Consider the following 24,215-nt stretch of genomic DNA (forward strand, 5'->3'; position numbering starts at 1 on the left):
TTTTCCTATTACACCTGAGAAATAAAAAAAATTGGGTCTAAAGTAACATTCTTGTGAAAAAAGTTAAATGTTAATTTTTTTCTTCCACATTCCAAAAATTCCTGTGAAGCACCTGAAGGGTTAATAAAGTTCTTGAATGTGGTTTTGAGCACCTTGAGGGATGCAATAAAAAAAAATTTGGTTCCAAACTTGTGTTGATGTAAAGTAGACATGTGGGAAATACTATTTATGAACTTTTTTGTGTGACATATCTCTCTGATTTAAGATGTAACTTGCATGCCGTCGAAACGTGTTGTGTTTTTACAAGGACTTTAATTAAGGTAGCAACTGCTGAATTTTATATGCCTTAGCACTTTTTATCACCAGCTTTTACCTTTTGCATTTTCCAGAATTGTAAAAATTGGCCTGGTCATTAACGTGCAAACCACCTTGGGTTGTAAAGGGGTTAAAGTTATATGGGTCAGCATTTGAATTAATAGCTGTCTAATGTCAAACACTTAAAAGAACTAATCCCATTCTCTACAAAAGTGCTTTATATTGCAGACTTTTATAAACTCTTCATAATACATGATACTACATTTTGTTAGACAGAGTTTTTCCTTTACAGATTTATGACCCTCCCCTTTACTCCTACACATAACCTCCATAAGTTGAGCTTAATGTGTGTTTTAATCATTAAGCAGCTTAACTCCAATTTTTCCCTGAATTCACATGAAAATTTAGACTAGGGTTACATGGCGACACGTGTCACATGACACCGAGATGGCATTGTTGCATTGTGACACTACATATAATGATTTTGTATGGGTTTTCATTGAAACCTATGACAGCAACACAGAGTTATAAATGTTTTAAAGTGTGGTGGATTTTATGTCACTGGTCGCTAGTCACTTGTGACTTGCCTGCCATAGATTTCAATGCAAGTCACATGTGACTACAACTTGCATGTGATTTGTATGTGATTTGATCATTTTTTACAGCAGAATCACAGCTTTAAAATAGTCACAAGGCAAACTGTTGCAGACAGGGTTGCACAGATATTTTTGATTGCGCAACTTGTCTGAGAATTGCTGTCATGTGACAGGTCACAGTGTAGCCCTAGCCCAATTGTTCAAGAGCTGCATGTAATACTTCTCATTGCTGTAAATTACTGTTTTAATGAATATCTATTTTACATTTCTCTTAAATATATACTATATTTTTATATACTTATTTATATATTTGGATACTACATACTATCATTTTATATGCTATACAATGATAGTTGAGTTAAAAAATGCTTTATATAAACACAATTATACACAATAAGCTTAATAACTACTGCAGACAGATAATGTCTATAAACAAATCAGATCTTTGCAATTTGTTTCATCTATTAAAATTCCACTATTGAGTGTAGGTAATGAGTGTTGCTTTCTTGAGTAACAATTTTTTTAAAAAAATCCTGATATTTCTTAATATGTCATGGAATAATCTAAATTTATCTTCATTTTAATTGCTTTATTCCAAAACTACTGTATGTACCAATACAATTTTTTTAATCATAATGGGACAATGGGAATGAAGGATGTGGACGTAATACGTATTTACTCCATACCAATGCAGCTTGGTTTGACATCTAGTCCACTCCATGTTCCATTGGCTCTGCATTGTAGAAGTCTCAATCCTTCAAGAAAATAACCAGGACTACAACTCAGCAAGACTTGACACCCATATTCATTTAAGGAACCTGAAACCAGTCTCCAAATGACATGTTCAGAGAGTTGAGAATCCAAGCTGGGACAAGATATAGCTGTAAAAAGGACAATATTTGAATATTAATATTTTTCAGAAAATTCTATTATAAACACAAAAAAAGAATGAAATAACATCAAAACATACATATGTATAAGGTAACATACTTCAGTTGTTTTCTTTTTCTATTATAAATGCTAGAAGAAAAATTATATTACATTCAGAAAATCAAATGTGTATTCTTACAAACATTTCAAATAGCTGATATTTATTCTGTGATCCATAGAATTGTCAAATTTCTTTGTATTAGTTCATATATTGGTATTCAAAATGAAAAAATCCAGCATCCGTATTCTTGTTATTATAAAAATATCTTCTTTATTTCATAATAATTAAAATACCTGGATGCCCACCATACAAAAAAGATTAACATTCACAAAACACATTTCAGAGTAACCTCCTTAAACATTGCATAAAGTCAAGTGAAAATGCAAGTATTAATCTTATTTCCCATGATCATTTTCTCTAAACACCAACCCTTACAACTTGAATCCTAATTGATTACCGGTAGGTCAAAATTAACCCTTTTTATTAATGTAAAATATTTAATTCTATGGCCTTTATTTTGCCAGATAAATTTTTGTGATTAATGTTTTGGTCTTTTGAAAAAAGGATTGTGGGATGTCTATAGGTAAGACTTGAAGGAAATATAGAATTTGGGGTAAGGTAATCATTCTTACTAAATTGATTCTTCCAAACCAGGAGATGGGGGCTTCTTTCCATGAGGAAATAAAACATAGAATTAAGCAACAAGCTATGTTTATACTATATATATTTTTTACCTGTTTTGTGATCATATTTCTTAAATGTGAATTATCTGCCAATCCTCAGCAGGACTCTCCCTCTCCTACCCCTCCTTTACCCTCCTTCTCTCCCTGTTTAATATCCTCCCTACTCACACCTCATTCCCCTAATTCTCCAAATTAATGTTACTTACAAAACAAATGTTGTTTTTCCTTTTATTACATGCATGCAACTGTTTTTTTCATATACCATATATATGTATACAATTGTTATTATATATGTTTGTTTCTCCTCACAACATTCTTAAATATATACAGTACAGACCAAAAGTTTGGACACACCATCTCATTTAAAGATTGTTCTGTATTTTCATGACTATGAAAATTGTACATTCACACTGAAGGCATCAAAACTATGAATTAACACATGTGGAATTATATGCTTAACAAAAAAGTGTGAAACAACTGAAAATATGTCTTATATTCTAGGTTCTTCAAAGTAGCCATCTTTTGCGTTGATGACTGCTTTGCACACTCTTGGCATTCTCTTGATGAACTTCAAGAGGTAGTCACCGGAAATGGTCTTCCAACGATCTTGAAGGAGTTTCCAGAGATGCTTAGCACTTGTTGGCCCTTTTGCCTTCACTCTGCGGTCCAGCTCACCCCAAACCATCTCGATTGGGTTCAGGTCTGGTGACTGTGGAGGCCAGGTCATCTGGCGTAGCACCCCATCACTCTCCTTCTTGGTCAAATAGCCCTTACACAGCCTGGAGGTGTGTTTGGGGTCATTGTCCTGTTGAAAAATAAATGATGATCCAACTAAACGCAAACCGGATGGAATAGCATGCCGCTGCAAGATGCTGTGGTAGCCATGCTGGTTCAGTATGCCATCAATATTGAATAAATCCCCAACAGTGTCATCAGCAAAGCACTCTCACACCTCCTCCTCCATGCTTCACGGTGGGAACCAGGCATGTAGAGTCCATCCGTTCACCTTTTCTGTGTCGCACAAAGACTCGGTGGTTGGAACCAAAGTTTTCAAATTTGGACTCATCAGACGAAAGCACAGATTTCCACTGGTCTAATGTCCATTCCTTGTGTTCTTTAGCCCAAACAAGTCTCTTCTGCTTGTTGCCTGTCCTTAGCAGTGGTTTCCTAGCAGCTATTTTACTATGAAGGCCTGCTGCACAAAGTCTCCTCTTAACAGTTGTTGTAGAGATGTGTCTGCTGCTAGAACTCTGTGTGGCATTGACCTGGTCTGTAATCTGAGCTGCTGTTAACCTGCGATTTCTGAGGCTGGTGACTCGGATAAACTTATCCTCAGAAGCAGAGGTGACTCTTGGTCTTCCTTACTTGGGGCGGTCCTCATGTGAGCAAGTTTCATTGTAGCACTTGATGGTTTTTGCAACTGCACTTGGGGACACATTCAAAGTTTGCCCCATTTTTCAGACTGACTGACCTTCAGTTCTTAAAGTAATGATGGCCACTCGTTTTTCTTAACTTAGAATTTGTATTATGGGAAGTAAAAAGCAGCTAACAGTCAATTCAGTAGGACTATCAGCTGTGTATCCACCTGACTTCTGCACAACACAACTGATGGTCCCAACCCCATTTATAAGGCAAGAAATCTCACTTATTAAACCTGACAGGGCACACCTGTGAAGTGAAAACCATTTCCGGTGACTACCTCTTGAAGCTCATCAAGAGAATGCCAAGAGTGAGCAAAGCAGTCATCAAAGCAAAAGGTGGCTACTTGAATTCACAGTTTTGATGCCTTCAGTGTGAGTGTACAATTTTCATAGTCATGAAAATACAGAAAAATCTTTAAATGAGAAAGTGTGTCCAAACTTTTGGTCTGTACTGTATATATATATATATATATATATATATATATATAAAAAACCTTTATGTCACTATAGATAGAAACAATTCTATTCGTTATTCGTAATGGTAAATTATATTCTATCTAACATTGAGCCCCTGGGGAAAGCACATTCTGTGTGTATATCCACAATGATTCTCTATTTAAAGGGGAGGTCCACAACCCAAAAACATTTTTAGGATATGTTCACCTTCAGAGACATTTCTTTAATTAAATGCATACATTTGCGACTAATAATCAATTTTAAAATTGCGTTTCATTAAAATGTTCCACTTTTTGCCTTCTATGTCCTCTTTGTCACACTGTCTATTGCTGGCTGCAGAATGAATTTTCTAAGAATTTGTCAAGTAGATTTGGTAGTTCCTAAAGGACAGTTTGTAACTCTTTGATCTGTCTTTTTCTGAGTCTTCTATGCAGATTTATGAGGACAAACTACATCAAAGTTGAGCTAAATCTTGAGATAATAAAAAGAGTTACAAGAGTTACAAATTTAAGAAACAATTCAAGGAGATGACTGATGAATTTTCATGAAACACATTTAGCAACTCCTTCTGCTACCAATAAACAAAGGGCCTATAAAAGCCAAGTGATGCTAAATTTTTAATGAAACCCAATTAAAAAATATTATTTTTAGCTTACGATATGTACCCAAAAGTATCCATATCCTTTGAATAAAAGTATTTTAAGGACACTGAAAAAGCAAGGACCATTTGAAAGGATTTAAAACCAATATAATGGTTTGCTTATACCTGTGGGGAACAGAGGGACTTCAATTGTAAAGAGAAAAAGTCAATTCAATTTGAGCTACCCTGAAAGTTAGCAATATGAAGTATAAAATGAAAAGGAAATTGTTAAAGACAAGATTGTTAAAAACTAATCCCCCCAAAATCTTTAGGCATAAAAATCAACTGCCGAACATGTTGGTCCCATAGACAATGCAAAAGGTCATTTGGTCAGAAAAAGCACAGCTATTAAATGCATTTTTCTCGTCTGTGCTTGCAAAATTACATACTGCTGGGATATGTTTTATAACACAGCTCATGGCTTCATAAAAATTAACTCACCCTGCTTGAATAAAGAAAGGTTTAAATCGGATTAGAAAAGATTAACGTGAATAAAGCACCTGGACCTGATGGCTTCTATTCTCATGTTTTCCAAGAACTTATAAAACATTGTTTTTGATTAGTAAAAAGAATGTGAAACCCATTTTTTATTAATTGATGCACATTCTTTTAAGCCTGTTATATTTTTTATCGTCTAATTTTTTGTAGATTTTTAAAACAATTTTCTGTGCATTGATATTAAATTGGACATCTTGCCTGTGCTTCTTTTCACACCATATATAGAAGTACTTTACATCAACCACATGTACCATAATAATAATCTGTACTATATCGGTGCTAAATAGGGCATATGGGAAACCTCTCTAGGTACAGTACAGACCAAAAGTTTGGACACACCTTCTCATTTAAAGATTTTTCTGTATTTTCATGACTTTGAAAATTGCACTTTCACACTGAAGGCATCAAAACTATGAATTAACACATGTGGAATTATATACTTAACAAAAGAGTGTGAAACAACTGAAAATATGTCTTATATTCTAGGCTCTTCAAAGTAGCCACCTTTTGCTTTGATGACTGCTTTTCACACTCTTTGCATTCTCTTGATGAGCTTCAAGAGGTAGTCACCGGAAATGGTTTTCACTTCACAAGTGTGCCATGTCAGGTTTAATAAGTGGGATTTCTTGCCTTATAAATGGGGTTGGGACCATCAGTTGTGTTGTGCAGGTGGATACACAGCTGATAGTCCTACTGAATAGACTGTTAGAATTTGTATTATGGCAAGTAAAAAGCAGCTAAGTAAAGGAAAACGAGTGCTCATCATTACTTTAAGAAATGAAGGTCAGTCAGTCCAAAAAATTGGGCAAACTTTGAAAGTGTCCCCAAGTGCAGTTGCAAAAACCATCAAGTGCTACAAAGAAACTGGCTCACATGAGGATCGCCCCAGGAAAGGAAGACCAAGAGTCACCTCTGCTTCTGAGGATAAGTTTATCCGAGTCACCAGCCTCAGAAATCGCAGGTTAACAGCAGTTAAGATTAGAGACCAGGTCAATGCCACACAGAGGCCTTCATGGTAAAATAGCTGCTAGGAAACCACTGCTAAGGACAGGCAACAAGCAGAAGAGCCAAGTTTTGGCTAAAGAACACAAGGAATGGACATTAGACCAGTGGAAATCTGTGCTTTGGTCTGATGAGTCCAAATTTGTGATCTTTGGTTCCAACCACCGTCTCTTTATGCGACACATAAAAGGTGAACGGATGGACTCTACATGCCTGGTTCCCACCGTGAAGCATGGAGGAGGAGGTGTGATGGTGTGGGGGTGCTTTGCTGGTGACACTGTTGGGGATTTATTCAAAATTGAAGGCATACTGAACCAGCATGGCTACCACAGCATCTTGCAGCGGCATGCTATTCCATCCGGTTTGCGTTTAGTTGGACCATCATTTATTTTTCAACAGGACAATGACCCCAAACACACCTCCAGGCTGTGTAAGGGCTATTTGACCAAGTAGGAGGGTGATGGGGTGCTATGCCAGATGACCTGGCCTCCACAGTCACCAGACCTGAACCCAATCGAGATGGTTTGGGGTGAGCTGGACCGCAGAGTGAAGGCAAAAGGGCCAGCAAGTGCTAAGCATCTCTGGGAACTCCTTCAAGATTGTTGGAAGACCATTTCCGGTGACTACCTCTTGAAGCTCATCAAGAGAATGCCAAGAGTGTGCAAAGCAGTCATCAAAGCAAAAGGTGGCTACTTTGAAGAACCTAGAATATAAGACATATTTTCAGTTGTTTCACACTTTTTTGTTAAGTATATAATTCCACATGTGTCAATTCATAGTTTTTATGCCTTCAGTCTGAATGCACAATTTTCAAAGTCATGAAAATATAGAAAAATCTTTAAATGAGAAGGTGTGTCCAAACTTTTTGTCTGTACTGTATGTTTTGTTATCTGTAAACTAGTTACAGAGTAGAGATGGGGTGGAAGTGAGCTGTAACCATGAACCTCATTGTAACCCTGCCCATGATAAAAATAAGCTGATATTGAAATGTGATCTCTAGAGATACAGGAAGTATCAGTCTTTTATACGGCTCAGTGAGCGAAGTTACGACTACAAGATAATAATTTATTTTATAGGCAGATTCCATTAATTCCCATGTTATGTTAATCTCTTACTGGGTGTTTTCCTCTAATTCTTTGATCTAGATTTGGGAAACAAATTCAAACGTGCCTACACATGAAGCAAAATAGCTCATTATGGTGGTATCATGGTGCGTTTAGTCAAACATTTATTTAGAGATAGCCACAATAAGTAGAGTTGAGCCACCCCCGTAGTGTTCGAGTTCGGTTCGGTTCGTCAAACACCCGTATGTTTGCCGAACTGTTCGTTGAACACCTTGGAACACCGTTAAAACCAATGGCAGGCAAGCAAAAACACATAGGAACACATAGAAAACACGTAGAAAACACTTCAAATGTGTCCAAAAGCTGACAAACTGCCAGGAAGACACAACTACCACATGGAAAAGTGACAAGTACATATAGTCATGTGAAAAGAAAAGAGGTGAAGGATTAAAAGGAGGGGGAGACACAGATATAAGCATGTCATGCCCTTCTAAAACCAAAAAAGTGTGAAGCCGACACGGCCAGTCCATTCCTGCCCGTGCGACCTCCGTGTCGCCGGGTTTGTGCCAGAGCTGCGGTGGACCCTGACGGCCAGCCCCCCTCTCCCAATACTGGTGCCCTACCACTGGTGGGTCGAGCGAGCCCCCCTGCGGTGGAGACAGGTCTAAGCTTTTTAAATTAAATTGTCTCTCTAATTTGAATGAGTACACTTTAAATCCATTTACAAGGATCTATTGGAGGGCAAGTCTCATGCCAGCAGCCGCAGGAATTCCAGCTCCAGTAGTGTCCACTAAAGCTGCTGCAGTTAAAAAGCTTTTATAAGGATCGAGCTTGGCAGTCCACCGCAAGGCGTCCTACCGCCAGTCCCAGCCCCTGTGCCTTGGGGTGCCTCCCGATGCTCTTCACTGAGTGTCCCGGGGGCCCGAAGCATTTCCTTTGAAAAAATTAAGTGTCCAAACTACAGGTGGTGTAGCTTGCCTAACAGCTGGGATAATCCACTGACTAGCAGACACTGCTACTAGGCACAAAGTATTTCCTGGGCTAGATGCAGTTAAAAATTTGTAATTAGATACACTCGTTGGATGCTGAGAAAGCATTCCATAGAGTCTCCTGGCACGCCATATAATATTCTCTTAAAAAGCTTGGGGTAGGGGTCTAGGGGACCCTTTTATAGGCAAAATCACGGCCCTGTATCGCAACGTCCAATGAAAGGCAAGACTACTTAAGAAGGCTGTCCCACATTATTAAGCAGCCTACATTTTCTGCCAAAATGGGAAAGAAAAAGGATGTGTCGGCTGCTGAGAAGCAACAAATTGAGGAGTGTTTAGGTCAAGGCATGACTACAATCAACATTGCCAAGACACTTCATCCTGATCATCGCACAATCAAGAAGTATGTAGCTGATTCACAGTACACACGTGTGCGCGCTGATAAGGGAAAATTGAGGACTCTTTACTACAGGCAATTACGTCAGGTTGAAAGAGCAGCGGCAAAAATGCCTTGTCATAGCAGCAGACACGTTTTTGAAGCTGCTGGTGCCTCCAACGTCCCCCGAACAACAAGATGCAGGGTCCTTCAGAGGTTTGCAGCTGTGCGTAAACCATCCTGTCGACCTCCTCTATCCACTGTGCACAATTAGAAACGGCTCCAGTGGGCCAAACAATACATGAAGACTGACTTCAAAACTGTTTTGTTCACCGATGAGTGCCGTGCAACGCTCAATAGTCCAGATGGATGGAGTGGAGGAAGGCTGATTGATGGACACCGCATGCAAACACGGCTATGGCGCCAACAAGGAGGAGGTGGAGTAATGTTTTGGGCTGGAATCATGGGGAGAGAGATTGTCGGCCCCTTTAGGATCCCTGAAGGGGTAAAGATGAACTCCATAATGTATGTGGAGTTTCTCAAACAGCATTTCCTGCCATGGTTCAAGAAGAAGAACCGTGTATTCCGCAGCAAGATCATTTTCATGCATGATAATGCACCGTCTCATGCTGCACATAACACATCTGCATCTCTGGCTGATATGGGCATAAAAGGGGACAAACTTTTGGTGTGACCCCCAAGCTCCCCTGACCTCAACCCCATTGAGAACCTCTGGAGCATCATCAAAAGGAGTGTCTATGATGGCGGGAGGCAGTTCAAATCTAAGCAACAGCTCTGGGAGGGTATTCTGTCCTCATGCAAAACAATTGAAGCAGAAACCTTCCAAAACCTGACAAATTCAATGGACGAGAGAGTTCAGAAGCTCCTTTCGAACAAGGGGTCCTATGTGCAAATGTAACATCACCTAGAATAAAGTTTTGAGTTGAAAACTGTTTGATTTCAGTTTCTAACAACCTGCTAATGCTTATAATTTCAAAAATGACCATTTTTTTGTTCTTTATTAAAATTAAAAGGTTGATCGAAGAATATGGGGGATCTAAGAGTGTAGCAACCCAGTAGTCAGGATTACTTCGAATTCTGACAATCTGAGGGTCATGTTGCAGGTAGTGCAGCAAGAAGGCACTCATGTGTCTTGCGCATCTAGGAGCCCCAAAATTATTTTCCGGGCTAGATGCAGCTAAAAATTATTATTAATTTGAAATCTGGTGGAGCTTAGTATAGATGGCCTAATAGAATCAGTACTGCAAACTGCTACAAGGCCAAAATTATTTTACAGGCAAGATACAGATAAAGATGATTAGAAATAATTTTGAAATCTGGTGGAGCTTAGTATAGATGGCCTAATAGAATCAGTACTGCAAACTGCTACAAGGCCAAAATTATTTTATAGTCAAGATACAGATAAACATGATTATTAATAACACTGGTGTACAAAAAAAAAAAAATTTCTGGCATGGACTTTTAAGAACAGTTTTTGACTAATTTGAGGGTGCAGAATTCAAATCTGATCTTCTAATTTCTCTATCACATCACGTTTTTGGGCTATAGGTATATAGCCCATTTTCAATAATTCCAAGAAAAATATAAATGGTGTATGAAAAGTGCCGGTTTATATGGTTCACTAAGGTAAATTTAGTTTTCATTTAGTCTCCCAATAAATGTGAGAATATCTTTGTTTTTTTTGAACATGCAAAATTCCCGTTTGTTATGATAAGAAAGTAAAAAAACAGTTTTCAAACACCTGTTTTCTGTGCTACTGGGACTGTAGAGCTACAGCAGAGCAAAGCTCTCAATCACAGTGGAGAATGCTTTAACTATATATGTTCAACTTTTCCTGGTCTTAGTGAAGAGAAGAATAAGGCTGGAATATTTGATGTACCTCAAATAAGAACACTTATGAGAGACCCAAACTTTATCACATCAACGAATGAGACAGAAGAAAGAGCTTGGAATGCATTTTGTAATGTGGTGCAGAATTTTCTAGGGAATAAGAAAGCAGACAACTATGAAGAGATTGTGGAAGAGCTACTAATGAGTCTGCAAAATCTTGGATGTAGAATGAGTATCAAGATTCACTATTTACACAGCCATTTGGACTTTTTTCCAGAGAACCTTGGGGATGTGAGCGAGGAACAAGGGGAGCATTTTCATCAGGACATTAAAACAATGGAAGAACGGTATCAAGGCCGGCGGGACTCACATATGATGACAGACTATTGCTGGAGCTTGATGAGAGACAACCCAGAAGCTGTACTTCACAGATCAGCCAAGAAAAGAAAGTTCAAATAACTGCCATTTGCCATTCATCTGTGTGCCATATATATGTGTTTTTATATTTTGTAGTTTAATTGTGTAAGTATATTTGATTTGCTGTACACAGGCTTGTAATTTTTGTTATTCATTGATTAAAAATATACAAAATGTAGTAACGAAAATCATGAGGTTTTTATCAAAAAACATTCAATAGGTGTAATTTCCATCAAAAATATCTCAAAATCCTGATGTGATAGCCAAAAACGGAGTTCGTATTAGTAATCAGCAGCCAAAACTTACTTAAAATATGTTTTAAAACCTTTTGACAGAAAAATTGCGTTGACCAGTGTAATTTTAAATCTGTTGGTGCTTAGTATAGATGGCCTAATAGAATCAGTACTGCAAACTGCTACAAGGCCCAAATTATTTTCCAGCCAAGATACAGATAAACATGATTAGTAATTTGAAATCTGGTGGAGTTTAGTATAGATGGCCTAATAGAATCAGTACTGCAAACTGCTACAAGGCCCAAATTATTTTCCAGCCAAGATACAGATAAACATGATTAGTAATTTGAAATCTGGTGGAGTTTAGTATAGATGGCCTAATAGAATCAGAACAGCACACTGCTACAAGGCCCAAATTATTTTGCAGCCAAGATACAGATGAACATGATTAGTAATTTGAAATCTGGTGGAGTTTAGTATAGATGGCCTAATAGAATCAGTACTGCACAGTGGTACAAGGCCAAAATTATTATACAGGCAAGATACAGATAAACATGATTAGTAATTTGAAATCTTAAAACGGTTGGTGAGGTGATTTTAACAAATCATCAAGCTTTTAGTCTCCCCAGGATGACACAGGGGAAGAAAAGTCCTTTCGGATCCATGATTTGTTCATCTTTATGAATGTGAGTCTGTCTACATTATCAGTGGAGAGCCGCGTGCGCTTATCTGTCAGCACACCACCAGCAGCGCTGAACACACGTTCAGACAGAACGCTGGCTGCGGGGCATGACAAGATCTCCAAGGCGTAAGTGGCGAGCTCCGGCCATTTATCCAGATTGGAAGCCCAAAAAGATCAAGGGACCAGTGACACAGTCATGGCTTCAATGTTTACTTGGAGATACTCCTGTACCATCGTCTCTAGGCGTTGACTATGTGTCAGACTTCTTGTCTCCTGTGGCCTTGCAAAGGATGGGCTAAAAAAGTGGTGAAATGATTCCGCAAAATTGATGTTACCAGCAGATACTGTGTTTCTGTTACGTTTTGAGTGCTGAACACTTGACGGTCCCACGGTTGGCAACTTGGAACTGTGAGATTCACTACGAGCACCACTGGTGTTTTGTGGAAAAGCACATGTAAGATTCTGCAACAGTCTCTGCTGATACTCCTGCATGCGTGCATCCCTTTCTATGGCAGGAATAATTTCTGCAAATTTACTTTTGTACCGGGGATCTAACAGTGTGGCAACCCAGTAATCAGGATTATTTCTAATTCTCACAATTCGAGGGTCATGTTGCAGGTAGTGCAGCAAGAAGGCATTCATGTGTCTTGCGCATCCTGGAGCACCAAGTCCCTGTTGTGTTGGTGGCGAGGTAACAATCCTGCTTCCTTCCTCTGCCCTCTCCCCCCAACCTCGCACAACAGAAATGTGATCAAGGTCTCCCTCATCTGATGAGTCTTCCATCAGTTCGTCCTCCACTTCTTCCTGTGCTCCTGCACCTTCCTCACTAGTTTGGCTGCTACCATTCGCCCTGGTAAAACCATCTTCCCCACCCTCACATGCCTGCCACCTTGGTGCTGCCGACCGTCTGGACCTTGCAGATGTTAGCCCTTCTGCATACAACTCCTCCTGCTCTACTTCCTCCACCTCCTCTTGTGCCACCACCTGACTCCGAATTATGTTTAACATGTGCTCCAGCATGTAAATCACCAGAATACTCATGCTGATAATGGCATCATCAGCACTAAACATCTTCGTCACCATTTCAAAAATGTGCAGAAGGGTGCATAGGTCCCTGATCTGAGACCACTCCTCCAGCGTGATTTGCCCCACCTCTGGATCTCATTGGCCCAGGCTATACGTCAGAACATATTGCACCAGGGCTTGTCAGTGCTGCCACAGTCACTGCAACATTGCCGAGTTGAATTACACCGGGTAGGCACATCGCATTTTAGCCGGTGAACTGGCAGGCCCAACGACTTCTGTAGAGATGTAAGTCGCTGAGCTGCGGGATACGAATGGCGGAAGTGAGCACACAGCGACCGTGCCCTCTGCAGAAGGCCATCTAGTCCGGGATAGTGAGCTAAAAATTGCTGAACAACCAGGTTCAACACGTGAGCTATACAAGGCACGTGTGTGACATTGCCCCGGCGAAGGGCCACACTGAGGTTTGCAGCATTGACTGCCTTCCCTGGTTTCTGGTCCAGTGGAGACAGCCATTCATGAAACTGGTTCTCCAGAGCTGACCACAACTCCTCAGCTGTGTGACTCACATTTCCCAGACATTTCAAAGCAAAAACAGCCTGATGACATTGAGCCCTGCTGCCAGCATAGTAAGGAGGTGTACAGGATCCCTTCTGCACAGTTAGAAAGCTTGTGGCATGACCAGACAGGCTTTGGGTGCAGGTGGAGGACCGAGAGGAGGTTGAGGAGGCAGAAGCAGTGGAGGAACTTCGAGATAAAGAGGATTGACGCACAACTCATGGGGATGGCAAGACTTGGACAGCAGCCCCATGTCCTGCTGTCACCATAGTTACCCAGTGCCCAGTCAGCGACATGTAACGCCCCTGTCTATGCCTACTCGTCCAAGTGTCTGTGGTGAAATGCACCCTGTCACCACAGAGTTTCTCAAAGAAGCGGTGATGTTGTGTGCGACATGCTGGTGGAGAGCGATCACACCTTTCTTTGAGAAGTAGTGCCGACTGGGCATCTGGTACAGGGGCACTGCGACCGACATAAGGTCTCGAAAATCCTCTGTGTCCACCAGGCGGAAAGGCAGCATTTCTGTAGCCAAGAGCTTGCAGATGGTGAAATTCAACCTCTTAGCTTTCTCATAGCTAGGAGGAAATGGTCTTTTACTTGTCCACATCTGAGGGACCGAGGGCTGGCTGTTGTGCTTAGACGGGGTTGAGAAGGGTGTCCCCGGCAAACTGCCGGTCAGTGAGGAAGATGTAGGCGGACATGTTAGGTTGCCTTGATCCAAAGGTGGTGCTATCGATGTCGGACAGCGCTCAACACCAGCTGGTGTTTCCACCTCCAAAGAAAATGATGACCTGCCAATCACGCTGGCTGTTGCGGGTAAAGAGGTGGCAGGTCTGCGTCCTAAAACAGGTGTGACTGCTGTCCCCCCAGTCACAGAGGACGAAGAGGCTGCGGATGCACAACATGTGGCAGACGGTGGATGGCCCGGCCGGCTAGGCCGCATTGTAGCACAGTGAGCTTCCCACGGCAACTTATGCTTAATATCCGTGTGCCGGTTCATGCATGAAGTACTCAAACTATGTATTTTTTGGCCTCTACTTAGCTTTTGCTGACAAATGTTACAGATAACATGACTTGGGTCATCCTTATCGATCTGAAAAAATGCCCAGGCTATGCAAGGCTTAGCACCCATGCGACCTGAAGAGCCACCACGACTTGTGGTCAGAGGCAGAGTTGCGTTTGAGGATGCAGTTGTTGACGTGCTTCCAGTACTACGTCTCTGTCCAGGAAGGCGCAACCTGACCTCATCGTCTCTAGCATCCTTCTCCACCTCCTCTGCTGACCTCATCGACTGGCTGACTGTGGGTTGACAGTGAGTGGGATCTCCAACCTCGTCATCATCACCCTGTGCGTTATCACACCTGTCGTCCTCAGAGCCAACCTCTTCCTGCCATGACAAAAAACTCAAGTTGTCGCTCCAATCAGGTATTTGAGTCTCATCATCATCTTCCTCATTGTCTCCACCAACATGAGTTACAGTTTGGGAACGAGGGTCTACATTATGGTCAGAACCTTCTGCGTCTGTTCCTGGATCCGACTCAAAGATTCTGGGCATCAGTGCAGATCATTTCCTCGTCTGGATTCACAGAAGCTCTGGAGCTGACCTCTGATCCCCAGGCTATAGTATGAGTAAACAGCTCTGCAGACTCAACCATCTGTTCTACCCCATACTCAGATGGAAAGCTGGAGACTTGGGAGCTGTGAGGAAGCAAGTGCGATTGGGGTGACACCTCTGAGGAATGGAGTATTTGTGATGTTGAAGTTGAGGTGGAGGAGAGCCCACTTAAAGGAGCACATGATATCCGTTGAAGCACCTTCTGTTTTTGTGCCTCATCTGGAATTTGTAGCGATTGGCATGGGCGTAAGAAAGGGATCTTAACACATTGTCCGCTAAAAGAAGTAGACATCTTAGTTTGGCTGGAAGATGGTCTTTCTTCTGCAGATATTACTGTTGCTTTAACACCTACCCCACGGACACAGCCTTTTTTTCCCTTCCCAACATGCCTATTCCCCTTTGCACCATCAGCAGGCCTTTTTCCACTCATTTTGGTGGTTAACTAATTGACAACGCTGGAGTTGTTTGCACAAAAAACAATGTATGGGAACCGAGCAGAGCTGAGTGGCCAAACTGTGGTATTAGCCCAAAAGTATTGGCTGGGTTAGATGTAGTAAAACAATTTTATTACATACACAGGTGGTGGAGCTTAGTATAGATGGACTAATAAAACAAGTCCCACACACTACTACAAGGCCAATTCTTTTTTCCACAGCTAGATGCAGATAAAAATTATTTTTAATTTGTAACCTGGTGGAGGTTAGTATAGATGGACTAATAGAACAAGTCCCACACACTGCTACAAGCCCAAATTTTTTTTCAGAGCTAGATGCAGATAAAAAATATTTTTCATTTGCAACCTGGTGGAGGTTAGTATAGATGGACTAATAGAACAAGTCCCACACACTGCTACAAGCCCAAATATTTTTTCAGAGCTAGATGCAGATTTAAGTTATTTTTCATTTGCAACCTGGTGGTGGTTAGTATAGATGGACTAATAGAACAAGTCCCACACACTGTTACAAGCCCAAATATTTTTTCAGAGCTAGATGCAGATAAAAATTATTTTTAATTTGCAACCTGGTGGAGGTTAGTATAGATGGACTAATAGAACAAGTCCCACACACAGCTACAAGCCCAAATATTTTTTCAGAGCTAGATGCAGATAAAAATTATTTTTCATTTGCAACCTGGTGGAGGTTAGTATAGATGGACTAATAGAACAAGTCCCACACACTGCTACAAGCCCAAATTTTTTTCAGAGCTAGATGCAGATAAAAATTATTTTTAATTTGCAACCTGGTGGAGGTTAGTATAGATGGACTAATAGAACAAGTCCCACACGCTGCTACAAGCCCAATTTTTTTTTCAGAGCTAGATGCAGATAAAAATTAATTTTAATTTGCAACCTGGTGGAGGTTAGTATAGATGGACTAATAGAACAAGTCCCACACACTGTTACAAGCCCAAATTTTTTTTCAGAGCTAGATGCAGATAAAATGTATTTTTAGTTTGCAACCTGGTGGAGGTTAGTATAGATGGACTAATAGAACAAGTCCCATAGCTAGATGCAGATAAAAATTATTCTTAATTTGCAACCTGGTGGAGGTTAGTTTAGATGGACTAATAGAACCAGTACCACACACTGCTACAAGCCTAAATTTTTTTCAGAGCTAGATGCAGATAAAAATACATTTTAATTTGCAACCTGGTGGAGGTTAGTATAGATGGACTAATAGAACAAGTCCCACACATTGCTACAAGCCCAAATTTTTTTTCACATCTAGATGCAGATAAAAATTATTTTTAATTTGCAACCTGGTGGAGGTTAGTATAGATGGACTAATAGAACAAGTCCCACACACTGCTACAAGCCCAAATTTTTTTTCACATCTAGATGCAGATAAAAATTATTTTTAATTTGCAACCTGGTGGAGGTTAGTATAGATGGACTAATAGAACAAGTCCCACATACTGCTACAAGCCCAAATATTTTTTCAGAGCTAGATGCAGATAAAAATTATTTTTAATTTGCAACCTGGTGGAGGTTAGTATAGATGGACTAATAGAACAAGTCCCACACACTGCTACAAGCCCAAATATTTTTTCAGAGGTAGATGCAGATAAAAATTATTTTTAATTTGCAACCTGGTGGAGATTAGTATAGATGGACTAAAAGAACAATTCCCACACACTGCTACAAGGCCAATTTTTTTTTCAGAGCTAGATGCAGATAAACATTATTTTTAATTTGCAACCTGGTGGAGGTTAGTATAGATGGACTAATAGAACAAGTCCCACACACTGCTACAAGCCCAAATATTTTTTCAGAGCTAGATGCAAATAAAATTTATTTTTAATTTGCTACCTGGTGGAGGTTAGCATAGATGGACTAATAGAAAAAGTCCGACACACTGCTGCAAGCCAAAATATTTTTTCAGAGCTAGATGCAGATAAAATAATTTTTAATTTGCAACCTGGTGGAGGTTAGTATAGATGGACTAATAGAACAAGTCCCACACACTGCTACAAGCCCAAATATTTTTTCAGAGCTAGATGCAAATAAAAATTCTTTTTAATTTGCTACCTGGTGGAGGTTAGTATAGATGGACTAATAGAACAAGTCCCACACACTGCTACAAGCCAAAATATTTTTTCAGAGCTAGATGCAGATAAATATTATTTTTAATTTGCAACCTGGTGGAGGTTAGTATAGATGGACTAATAGAACAAGTCCCAACTATTTCTACAAGCCCATTTTTTTTTCAGAGCTAGATGCAGATAAAAATTATTTTTACTTTGCAACCTGGTTTAAGTTAGTATAGATGGACTAATAGAACAAGTCCCACACACTGCTACAAGCCCAAATATTTTTTCAGAGCTAGATGCAGATAAAAATTATTTTTAGTTTGCAACCTGGTGGAGTTTAGTATATATTGACTAATAGAACAAGTCCCACAGCTAGATGAAGATAAAAATTATTTTTAATTTGCAACCTGGTGGAGGTTAGTATAGATGGACTAATAGAAAAAGCCCCATAAACTTCAACAAGCCCAAATTTTTTTTCCGAGCTAGATGCAGATAAAAATTATTTTTAATTTGCAACCTAGTGGAGGTTAGTATAGATGGACTAATAGAACATTTCCCACACACTGCTACAAGCCCAAATTTTTTTTCAGAGCTAGATGCAGATAAAAAGTATTTTTAATTTGCAACCTCGTGGAGGTTAGTATAGATGGACTAATAGAGCAAGTCCCACACACTGCTTCAAGCCCAAATTTTTTTTCAGAGCTATATGCAGATAAAAAAAAAAAATTTATTTGCAACCTGGTGGAGGTTAGTATAGATGGACTAATAGAACAAGTCCCACACACTGCTGCAAGCCCAAATATTTTTTCAGAGCTAGATGCAGATAAAAATTATTTTTAATTTGCAACCTGGTGAAGGTTAGTATTGATGGACTAATAGAACAAGTCCCACACACTGCTACAAGTTCAATTTTTTTTTCAGAGCTAGATGCAGATAAAAATTATTTTTAATTTGCAACCTGGTGGAGGTTAGTATAGATGTACTAATAGAACAAGTCCCACATACTGCTGCAAGCCCAAATATTTTTTCAGAGCTAGATGCAGAAAAAAAATATTTTTAATTTGCAACCTGATGAAGGTTAGTATAGATGGACTAATAGAACAAGTCCCACACCCTGCTACAAGCTCAATTTTTTTTTCAGAGCTAGATGCAGATAAAAATTATTTTTAATTTGCAACCTGGTGGAGGTTAGTATAGATGGACTAATAGAATGATGCTATGCCCAAAAGGTTTTACTTGGCTAGGTGCAGGAAAAAAATTTGTATTCTGTACACAGGTGATGTAACTTGCAACACAGATATGCTACTCCACTGACTAACACACACTGCAAGAGGCCAAAAAGGATTTGCTTAGCTATATTTAGCCAAATGCTGTGAAAAAAATTGCACAGCACTGGCACAGACCAGCCTGGCAAAAAGTGATGGGAACTGTTGTAACCTAGCCCTCAAAAGGACTGCAATTACAATTAGTCCCTACTCCCAACCTATCTATTTAAGAGCACAGACCTGCCTGATAAAAGTCGTAGGAAATGATGTAACCTAGTCCTCAAAAGGACTGCAATCACAACTATTCCCTACTCCCAAGCTCTCTGTATATTTCAGAGAAAATTGGCTTGAAATGAACACTCAAAGTATAGCGAACACAGCAACAGCGGTGCCATCTAACACGCAGCTGCAGCAGTGAGAAAATGGTGGCTACATGGATAATGGCTGGGTCTTATAGGGCAAGGACATGTGACATACACTGCCATTGACACATGCCCTTGCTTGTGTGAAAAAAAGCAGTTCGCTCCGTGTGTGCGGTGCTGATAGGCTGACAGATTGCACCTCCCCACTGTAAATGCGGGAAAGAGAGAAAAAAATGGAGATCTTCATTTTTTATGCAGAGATCCATCCCCTGCCCCTCCCCAAGCCCCGCTGTACACTCAAACTGCGTATTAACATTAATTTTCAGCATTACTGAGAAATCCAGTTAAGATTTTGGTGCACGAACAGTTATCGAACATTACCTCGAACAGCCGAATTTTTTTCAAATCGTTCGTGTTCGCCGAATGGCTCGAACACCACCCAAAACAGCTCGAATTTGAGATTGGCGAACAGTTCGAGTCGAACACCGCTCATCTCTAACAATAAGCACTTTGCGCATGAATGCTCGACATGTGAAACATAATGTATGTTCATTTTTGTTTAATCAGTTAAACAGCACCCAAAGTACATACATGTGTTTATATTCCTTAAGAAACACAATTAACTGCATAGGACTGAAAAAGTGGGTATAAATCCTTTTTTCCACAACCTGGAATTGTGCTTTCAGTCATTCTCTTATGAAAATCCCCCAAAATATAATAGTAGTTAAAACCAGATCACTGTAAAATGCTGTGGAAGACATTCTCATTAAAGTCTATAATTCTTTCCATAGAGGTTTACTTTTTTTTTACTGTATTAAGATATTCTTCAATAATTGGCAGGCTTCCCATTTTCAGGACCTTCATTTATAAGGGCTCATGCAGACCCAGTCTAAGCATGGACCACAATGTATGGACTGCTCGCAGGTCTCCCGACCCGAAGAGAGCTGTAAGCAGCTATGCCAGTTATTGATCTCACACTGATTTAGTAAAAATTGCAGCATTTCAGTTACACATTTTATTGAATTATTCATGCCGAAGCAAGCAGCAAGCCAACACAATATTTATTAAAGGGAACCTGACAGCTTATACATGCTTCTTGATCCACTGGCAGAATGTATCAGACACTGACTGTTTCATTTTATCCATATGTGTTTGACTCTAAAAGCTGTGGTCTTTCAGAGAAAAACGTATTCTGACACTTGAACGATGGGTCTCTCCCTGCATGAGACCTGTCAGTCACTGACAGTTTGCAGGGAAAAGCCGCCAAGGACAAGTTTTTTCAACGAGTTATCTGTGCAACTGGGTTCCTGGCAGTTTATGAAATATGCCTTTCTTTGAAATGCCACTTCATTTCAGATTCAAAGACATGTGGCTGAAATTATACAGGTAGTGCCTGATACATGCTGCCCATGGTTCGGGCAGCATGCATCTGCTGTAAGGTTCCTTTTAAAGAAAATAATCTAAACACAGTGTCTATGTTTTTGCATTTCTTGATCAGTCCTTTGTGGGAAAGGGAAATAATTGTTTAAAAAAACAACAACAGAAAATTGACAAAAATCCAAACACTTGACTGTTTTCTCTACAAAGTGTGGAAAAACTGCCGTTGTTTTGCACACCTGTTTTAGTTGTCAAATTTGACATCCGGAGATGCCACACCAATGTTGGAAAGGGGGAAATATTTGCATTAAAAAAAATCTAAACATTTAACTGCAACTAATACTCAAAGTGTGCACATCAGAAACTACTGTTTTTTTAAACGCATGATATAGTAGTTAAATGTGAAATCCGGACATGCCACACCAATGCTACAGCCTGTTCTCCATGCTAGATTTTTGGGCACATACCTAGCAATTCATATTAACTTTTTTTGGGGGGGAAATGGGGAATAACTGGAGTTGAATACAGCACCAAATGTTAACTATAGTTTAGAAAAAAAAAAGCATAGTAAAACAAAAAGTGGCAATGGCAATGAAAAGAGTAATGAAATAAAAAGAAAACCCATACAATGACATCTCGCAATAAGAATGTGGGAGTTGCAAGAAGCAGCACCACCACTACCACTGGCAGTAGCCATCAGGGCAGTAGTACTACCAAATGCAGGAAACAATTGGACACTTTGGCCTCTGGTGGGCATATTATTGGGAAAGAATCTAGGATGTTATGAAATGTTTGGCATGTCACTCATAGCAAGATGACGTCACCTCTGACAATGACACCATCAGTTTAAGTCAGAATTATGCACCGTTCTCCCCTTTTGCCAACGCAATGGTTATTCTTTACATTGTGAACTTTGAGTTCTGTCATTGACATCTTTGTCATTAGTCTTCTTTATCAGGCATTTTTTCTGCCATTTATTCCCCTAAAATATATAGCACTCCTGTGTCTGTCTAAGGAGGATATGTCACAACAACAATTTCTTCCATTTGATGTATTGGATGAGATGCAAAGTCAGGGGTCTGAGGAGGTGAAAGACATGATTCAAATGCCTAGCTGTGTTGGTGGCTTTTTCAGCCATGGTAATAGGGGCATTAGCAGCTGAGGTGATAGTGGCACTCTGAGGCAGGGCAAATGTAGAGGTGGGATTGAAGAGGAAAGCGTGAAGAACTCATGTTATTGTGGAAAATTTCCTAACTGTCAGGCATGTTATCTATGACAATGATGATAATTAATATATGGTGGCCAGGAAAAAGGGAACCATATCAGTATCATGAGGAGATGATGTCATCATAGTAGGATGGTAGTGTTCTGGGAGATAAAAAGCCGAGCATATGTTCATCCAAGGGGCAGATCTACTTCTTTTGTGGTCAGCTCAGAAGCAGGTGATAACTTTACTGCTGTTTAAAGAGGATGCTTAACAGTACCTAAAAGTTGTTGGTCTAGTTATGGTGGTGGCAAGTTCTACATACATGCATCTTGGGTAGGTGTCCACATTCCTGGTCAATTAATTTTTTGGAGTATGCAGACTCTGCAGCAGGAAAATAAGTTGTGGACTTTCTGGCTCAAATAGAAAAAGAACTTTGAATCTCCATCATCGATATGACAAAGGTTTATGCTATTCTCTTCTACCTTCTTCTCCCTTTAGCTTTTTGGTGTGAAGGTTGTATCCTCAAGTAGTATGTGGTTGGTGTCATAATCATCCTCATCTAGTGCTTGTTAAACTGTGACTACTCCTTTTCTGTCACACCATCAGACATTCATAACTGATTGTGTGGCCAGGAAACAACCATGCAGTATGCTACCAGTCATCCGCTTGTGTGCCAACTCAACTCTTATCTGATCAAGTTACTGGGGGGGACAATGGCTGTCATACAACATGGTAAATTACATTGTCCTTTGAGAAATGATGGCATGCGCTCAGTCACACTGAGAAATGCGTAGCTGACATTTTTTCTAATAGAAAGGGGTGACAGCTTTTTGTTCTCACAAGCAGGAGAACATGTTCCACTCTCTAAACTTGTCATTGAGCTTTAAATTGCACTTCACTTTATCGAAATGTAGGGCATCAATTAAGGACAGGGACACTACATGTATTTCATGACCCACTAGGTCAATGTTTTGAGTGGTAACAATGCTCTACAGCAACCTTGACTGGTTGTGAAACCTCCATGGTTGGACGGTGCATCTAGTTCTACTGTCAGGCAGTGCTCTTTGCCCTTTTTCTGTGCCTCCTTTACATTATCTTCATTGGAAAAGACCCCACACCCAACATCAATAAGCTACAGCATAGACACCACCTGCGGCCATGAGTCTTTTGTTAGAAGCTTAATCTGCCAACCTGTTTTATAGCTTGGAGGATGACCGATAAAAGCAGTATAGCAGGTAAATTGCTCTTCTGAATTAAGCAATAAACCTCAAGCGGGATGGCTCTTTGTCAGTTGCATCTGGCGCACATCCAGAATGTAATTGTGCAAGTTTTCTTAAAGAAATTTACCCATTTTAAAAAGGTAGTGGCTATGGCTATGCAAGTATTTGTGCATTTCAATCGTTCTTATGTGGTGAAGCACACCTTCCAGGCTAAGCAAAATGAGAACAATCTGACTAAATACTGCTTGTTTGTGAAATTACAATGCAATGGAACTGAACACTGCATATGTTGGTGATTCTGTACGAGTAGCATAAAATGGTGTCTAATTATATAATTTAGCATGCAAACTAGAGCATGGGTTTATTTGATATCTGACACCATTCACAGTTGATGCCTGTCACCTACTGAAGCCCTTTTCAAAAGGATGCTAAATTTACAAGTAAGGACTAGTGTTGAGCCACCCCCGTAGTGTTCGGGTTCGGTTCGGTTCGTCGAACACCGGGATGTTCGAGGAACTGTTCGTCTAACTGTTCGTCGAACACCTTAGAACACCGTCGAACACCGTTAAAACCAATGGCAGGCAAACAAAAACACATAGAAACACATAGAAAACACCTTCAAAGGTGTCCAAAAGCTGACAAACTGCTCAGAAGACGCTCTCTTTAAAAAAGCCGGCCGGCAATTCAGCAGCGGCATACACCGGTACCCGACAATTTAGACAAGAAGGAATAGAGCCTCACACATAGATTAGATAGATAGAAACATGTCAGTCACACATATAAGAAGCACAGTGACAGTGTTGCTTACTGTACTTGTCATTTAGTGTAAAGGATTTATTTAAAAAAATAATAGTGTTTTCATGCACCATCTCTTTAAAAAAGCCGGCCGGCAATTCAGCATCTGT

At 40.0% G+C, this 24,215-nt stretch overlaps 1 protein-coding gene across 2 annotated transcripts in view; it reads right to left on the bottom strand.

Annotated features, from left to right (window-relative positions):
• Positions 1 to 24,215, bottom strand: part of CSMD1 (CUB and Sushi multiple domains 1) — a 2,980,041-nt gene that overhangs the window by 402,179 nt on the left and 2,553,647 nt on the right. For both annotated transcript variants that reach the window (XM_073675393.1, XM_073675394.1), the window contains exon 51: positions 1,598 to 1,792. In XM_073675393.1, coding sequence (XP_073531494.1) covers positions 1,598 to 1,792 — 195 coding nt within the window. The remainder of the gene's footprint in view (positions 1 to 1,597; positions 1,793 to 24,215) is intronic.

This window comes from Phyllobates terribilis, unplaced genomic scaffold (assembly GCF_046119375.1).
Source record: "Phyllobates terribilis strain yellow unplaced genomic scaffold, ASM4611937v1 Scaffold_3__8_contigs__length_932513732, whole genome shotgun sequence".
Lineage (NCBI taxonomy): Eukaryota > Metazoa > Chordata > Amphibia > Anura > Dendrobatidae > Phyllobates > Phyllobates terribilis.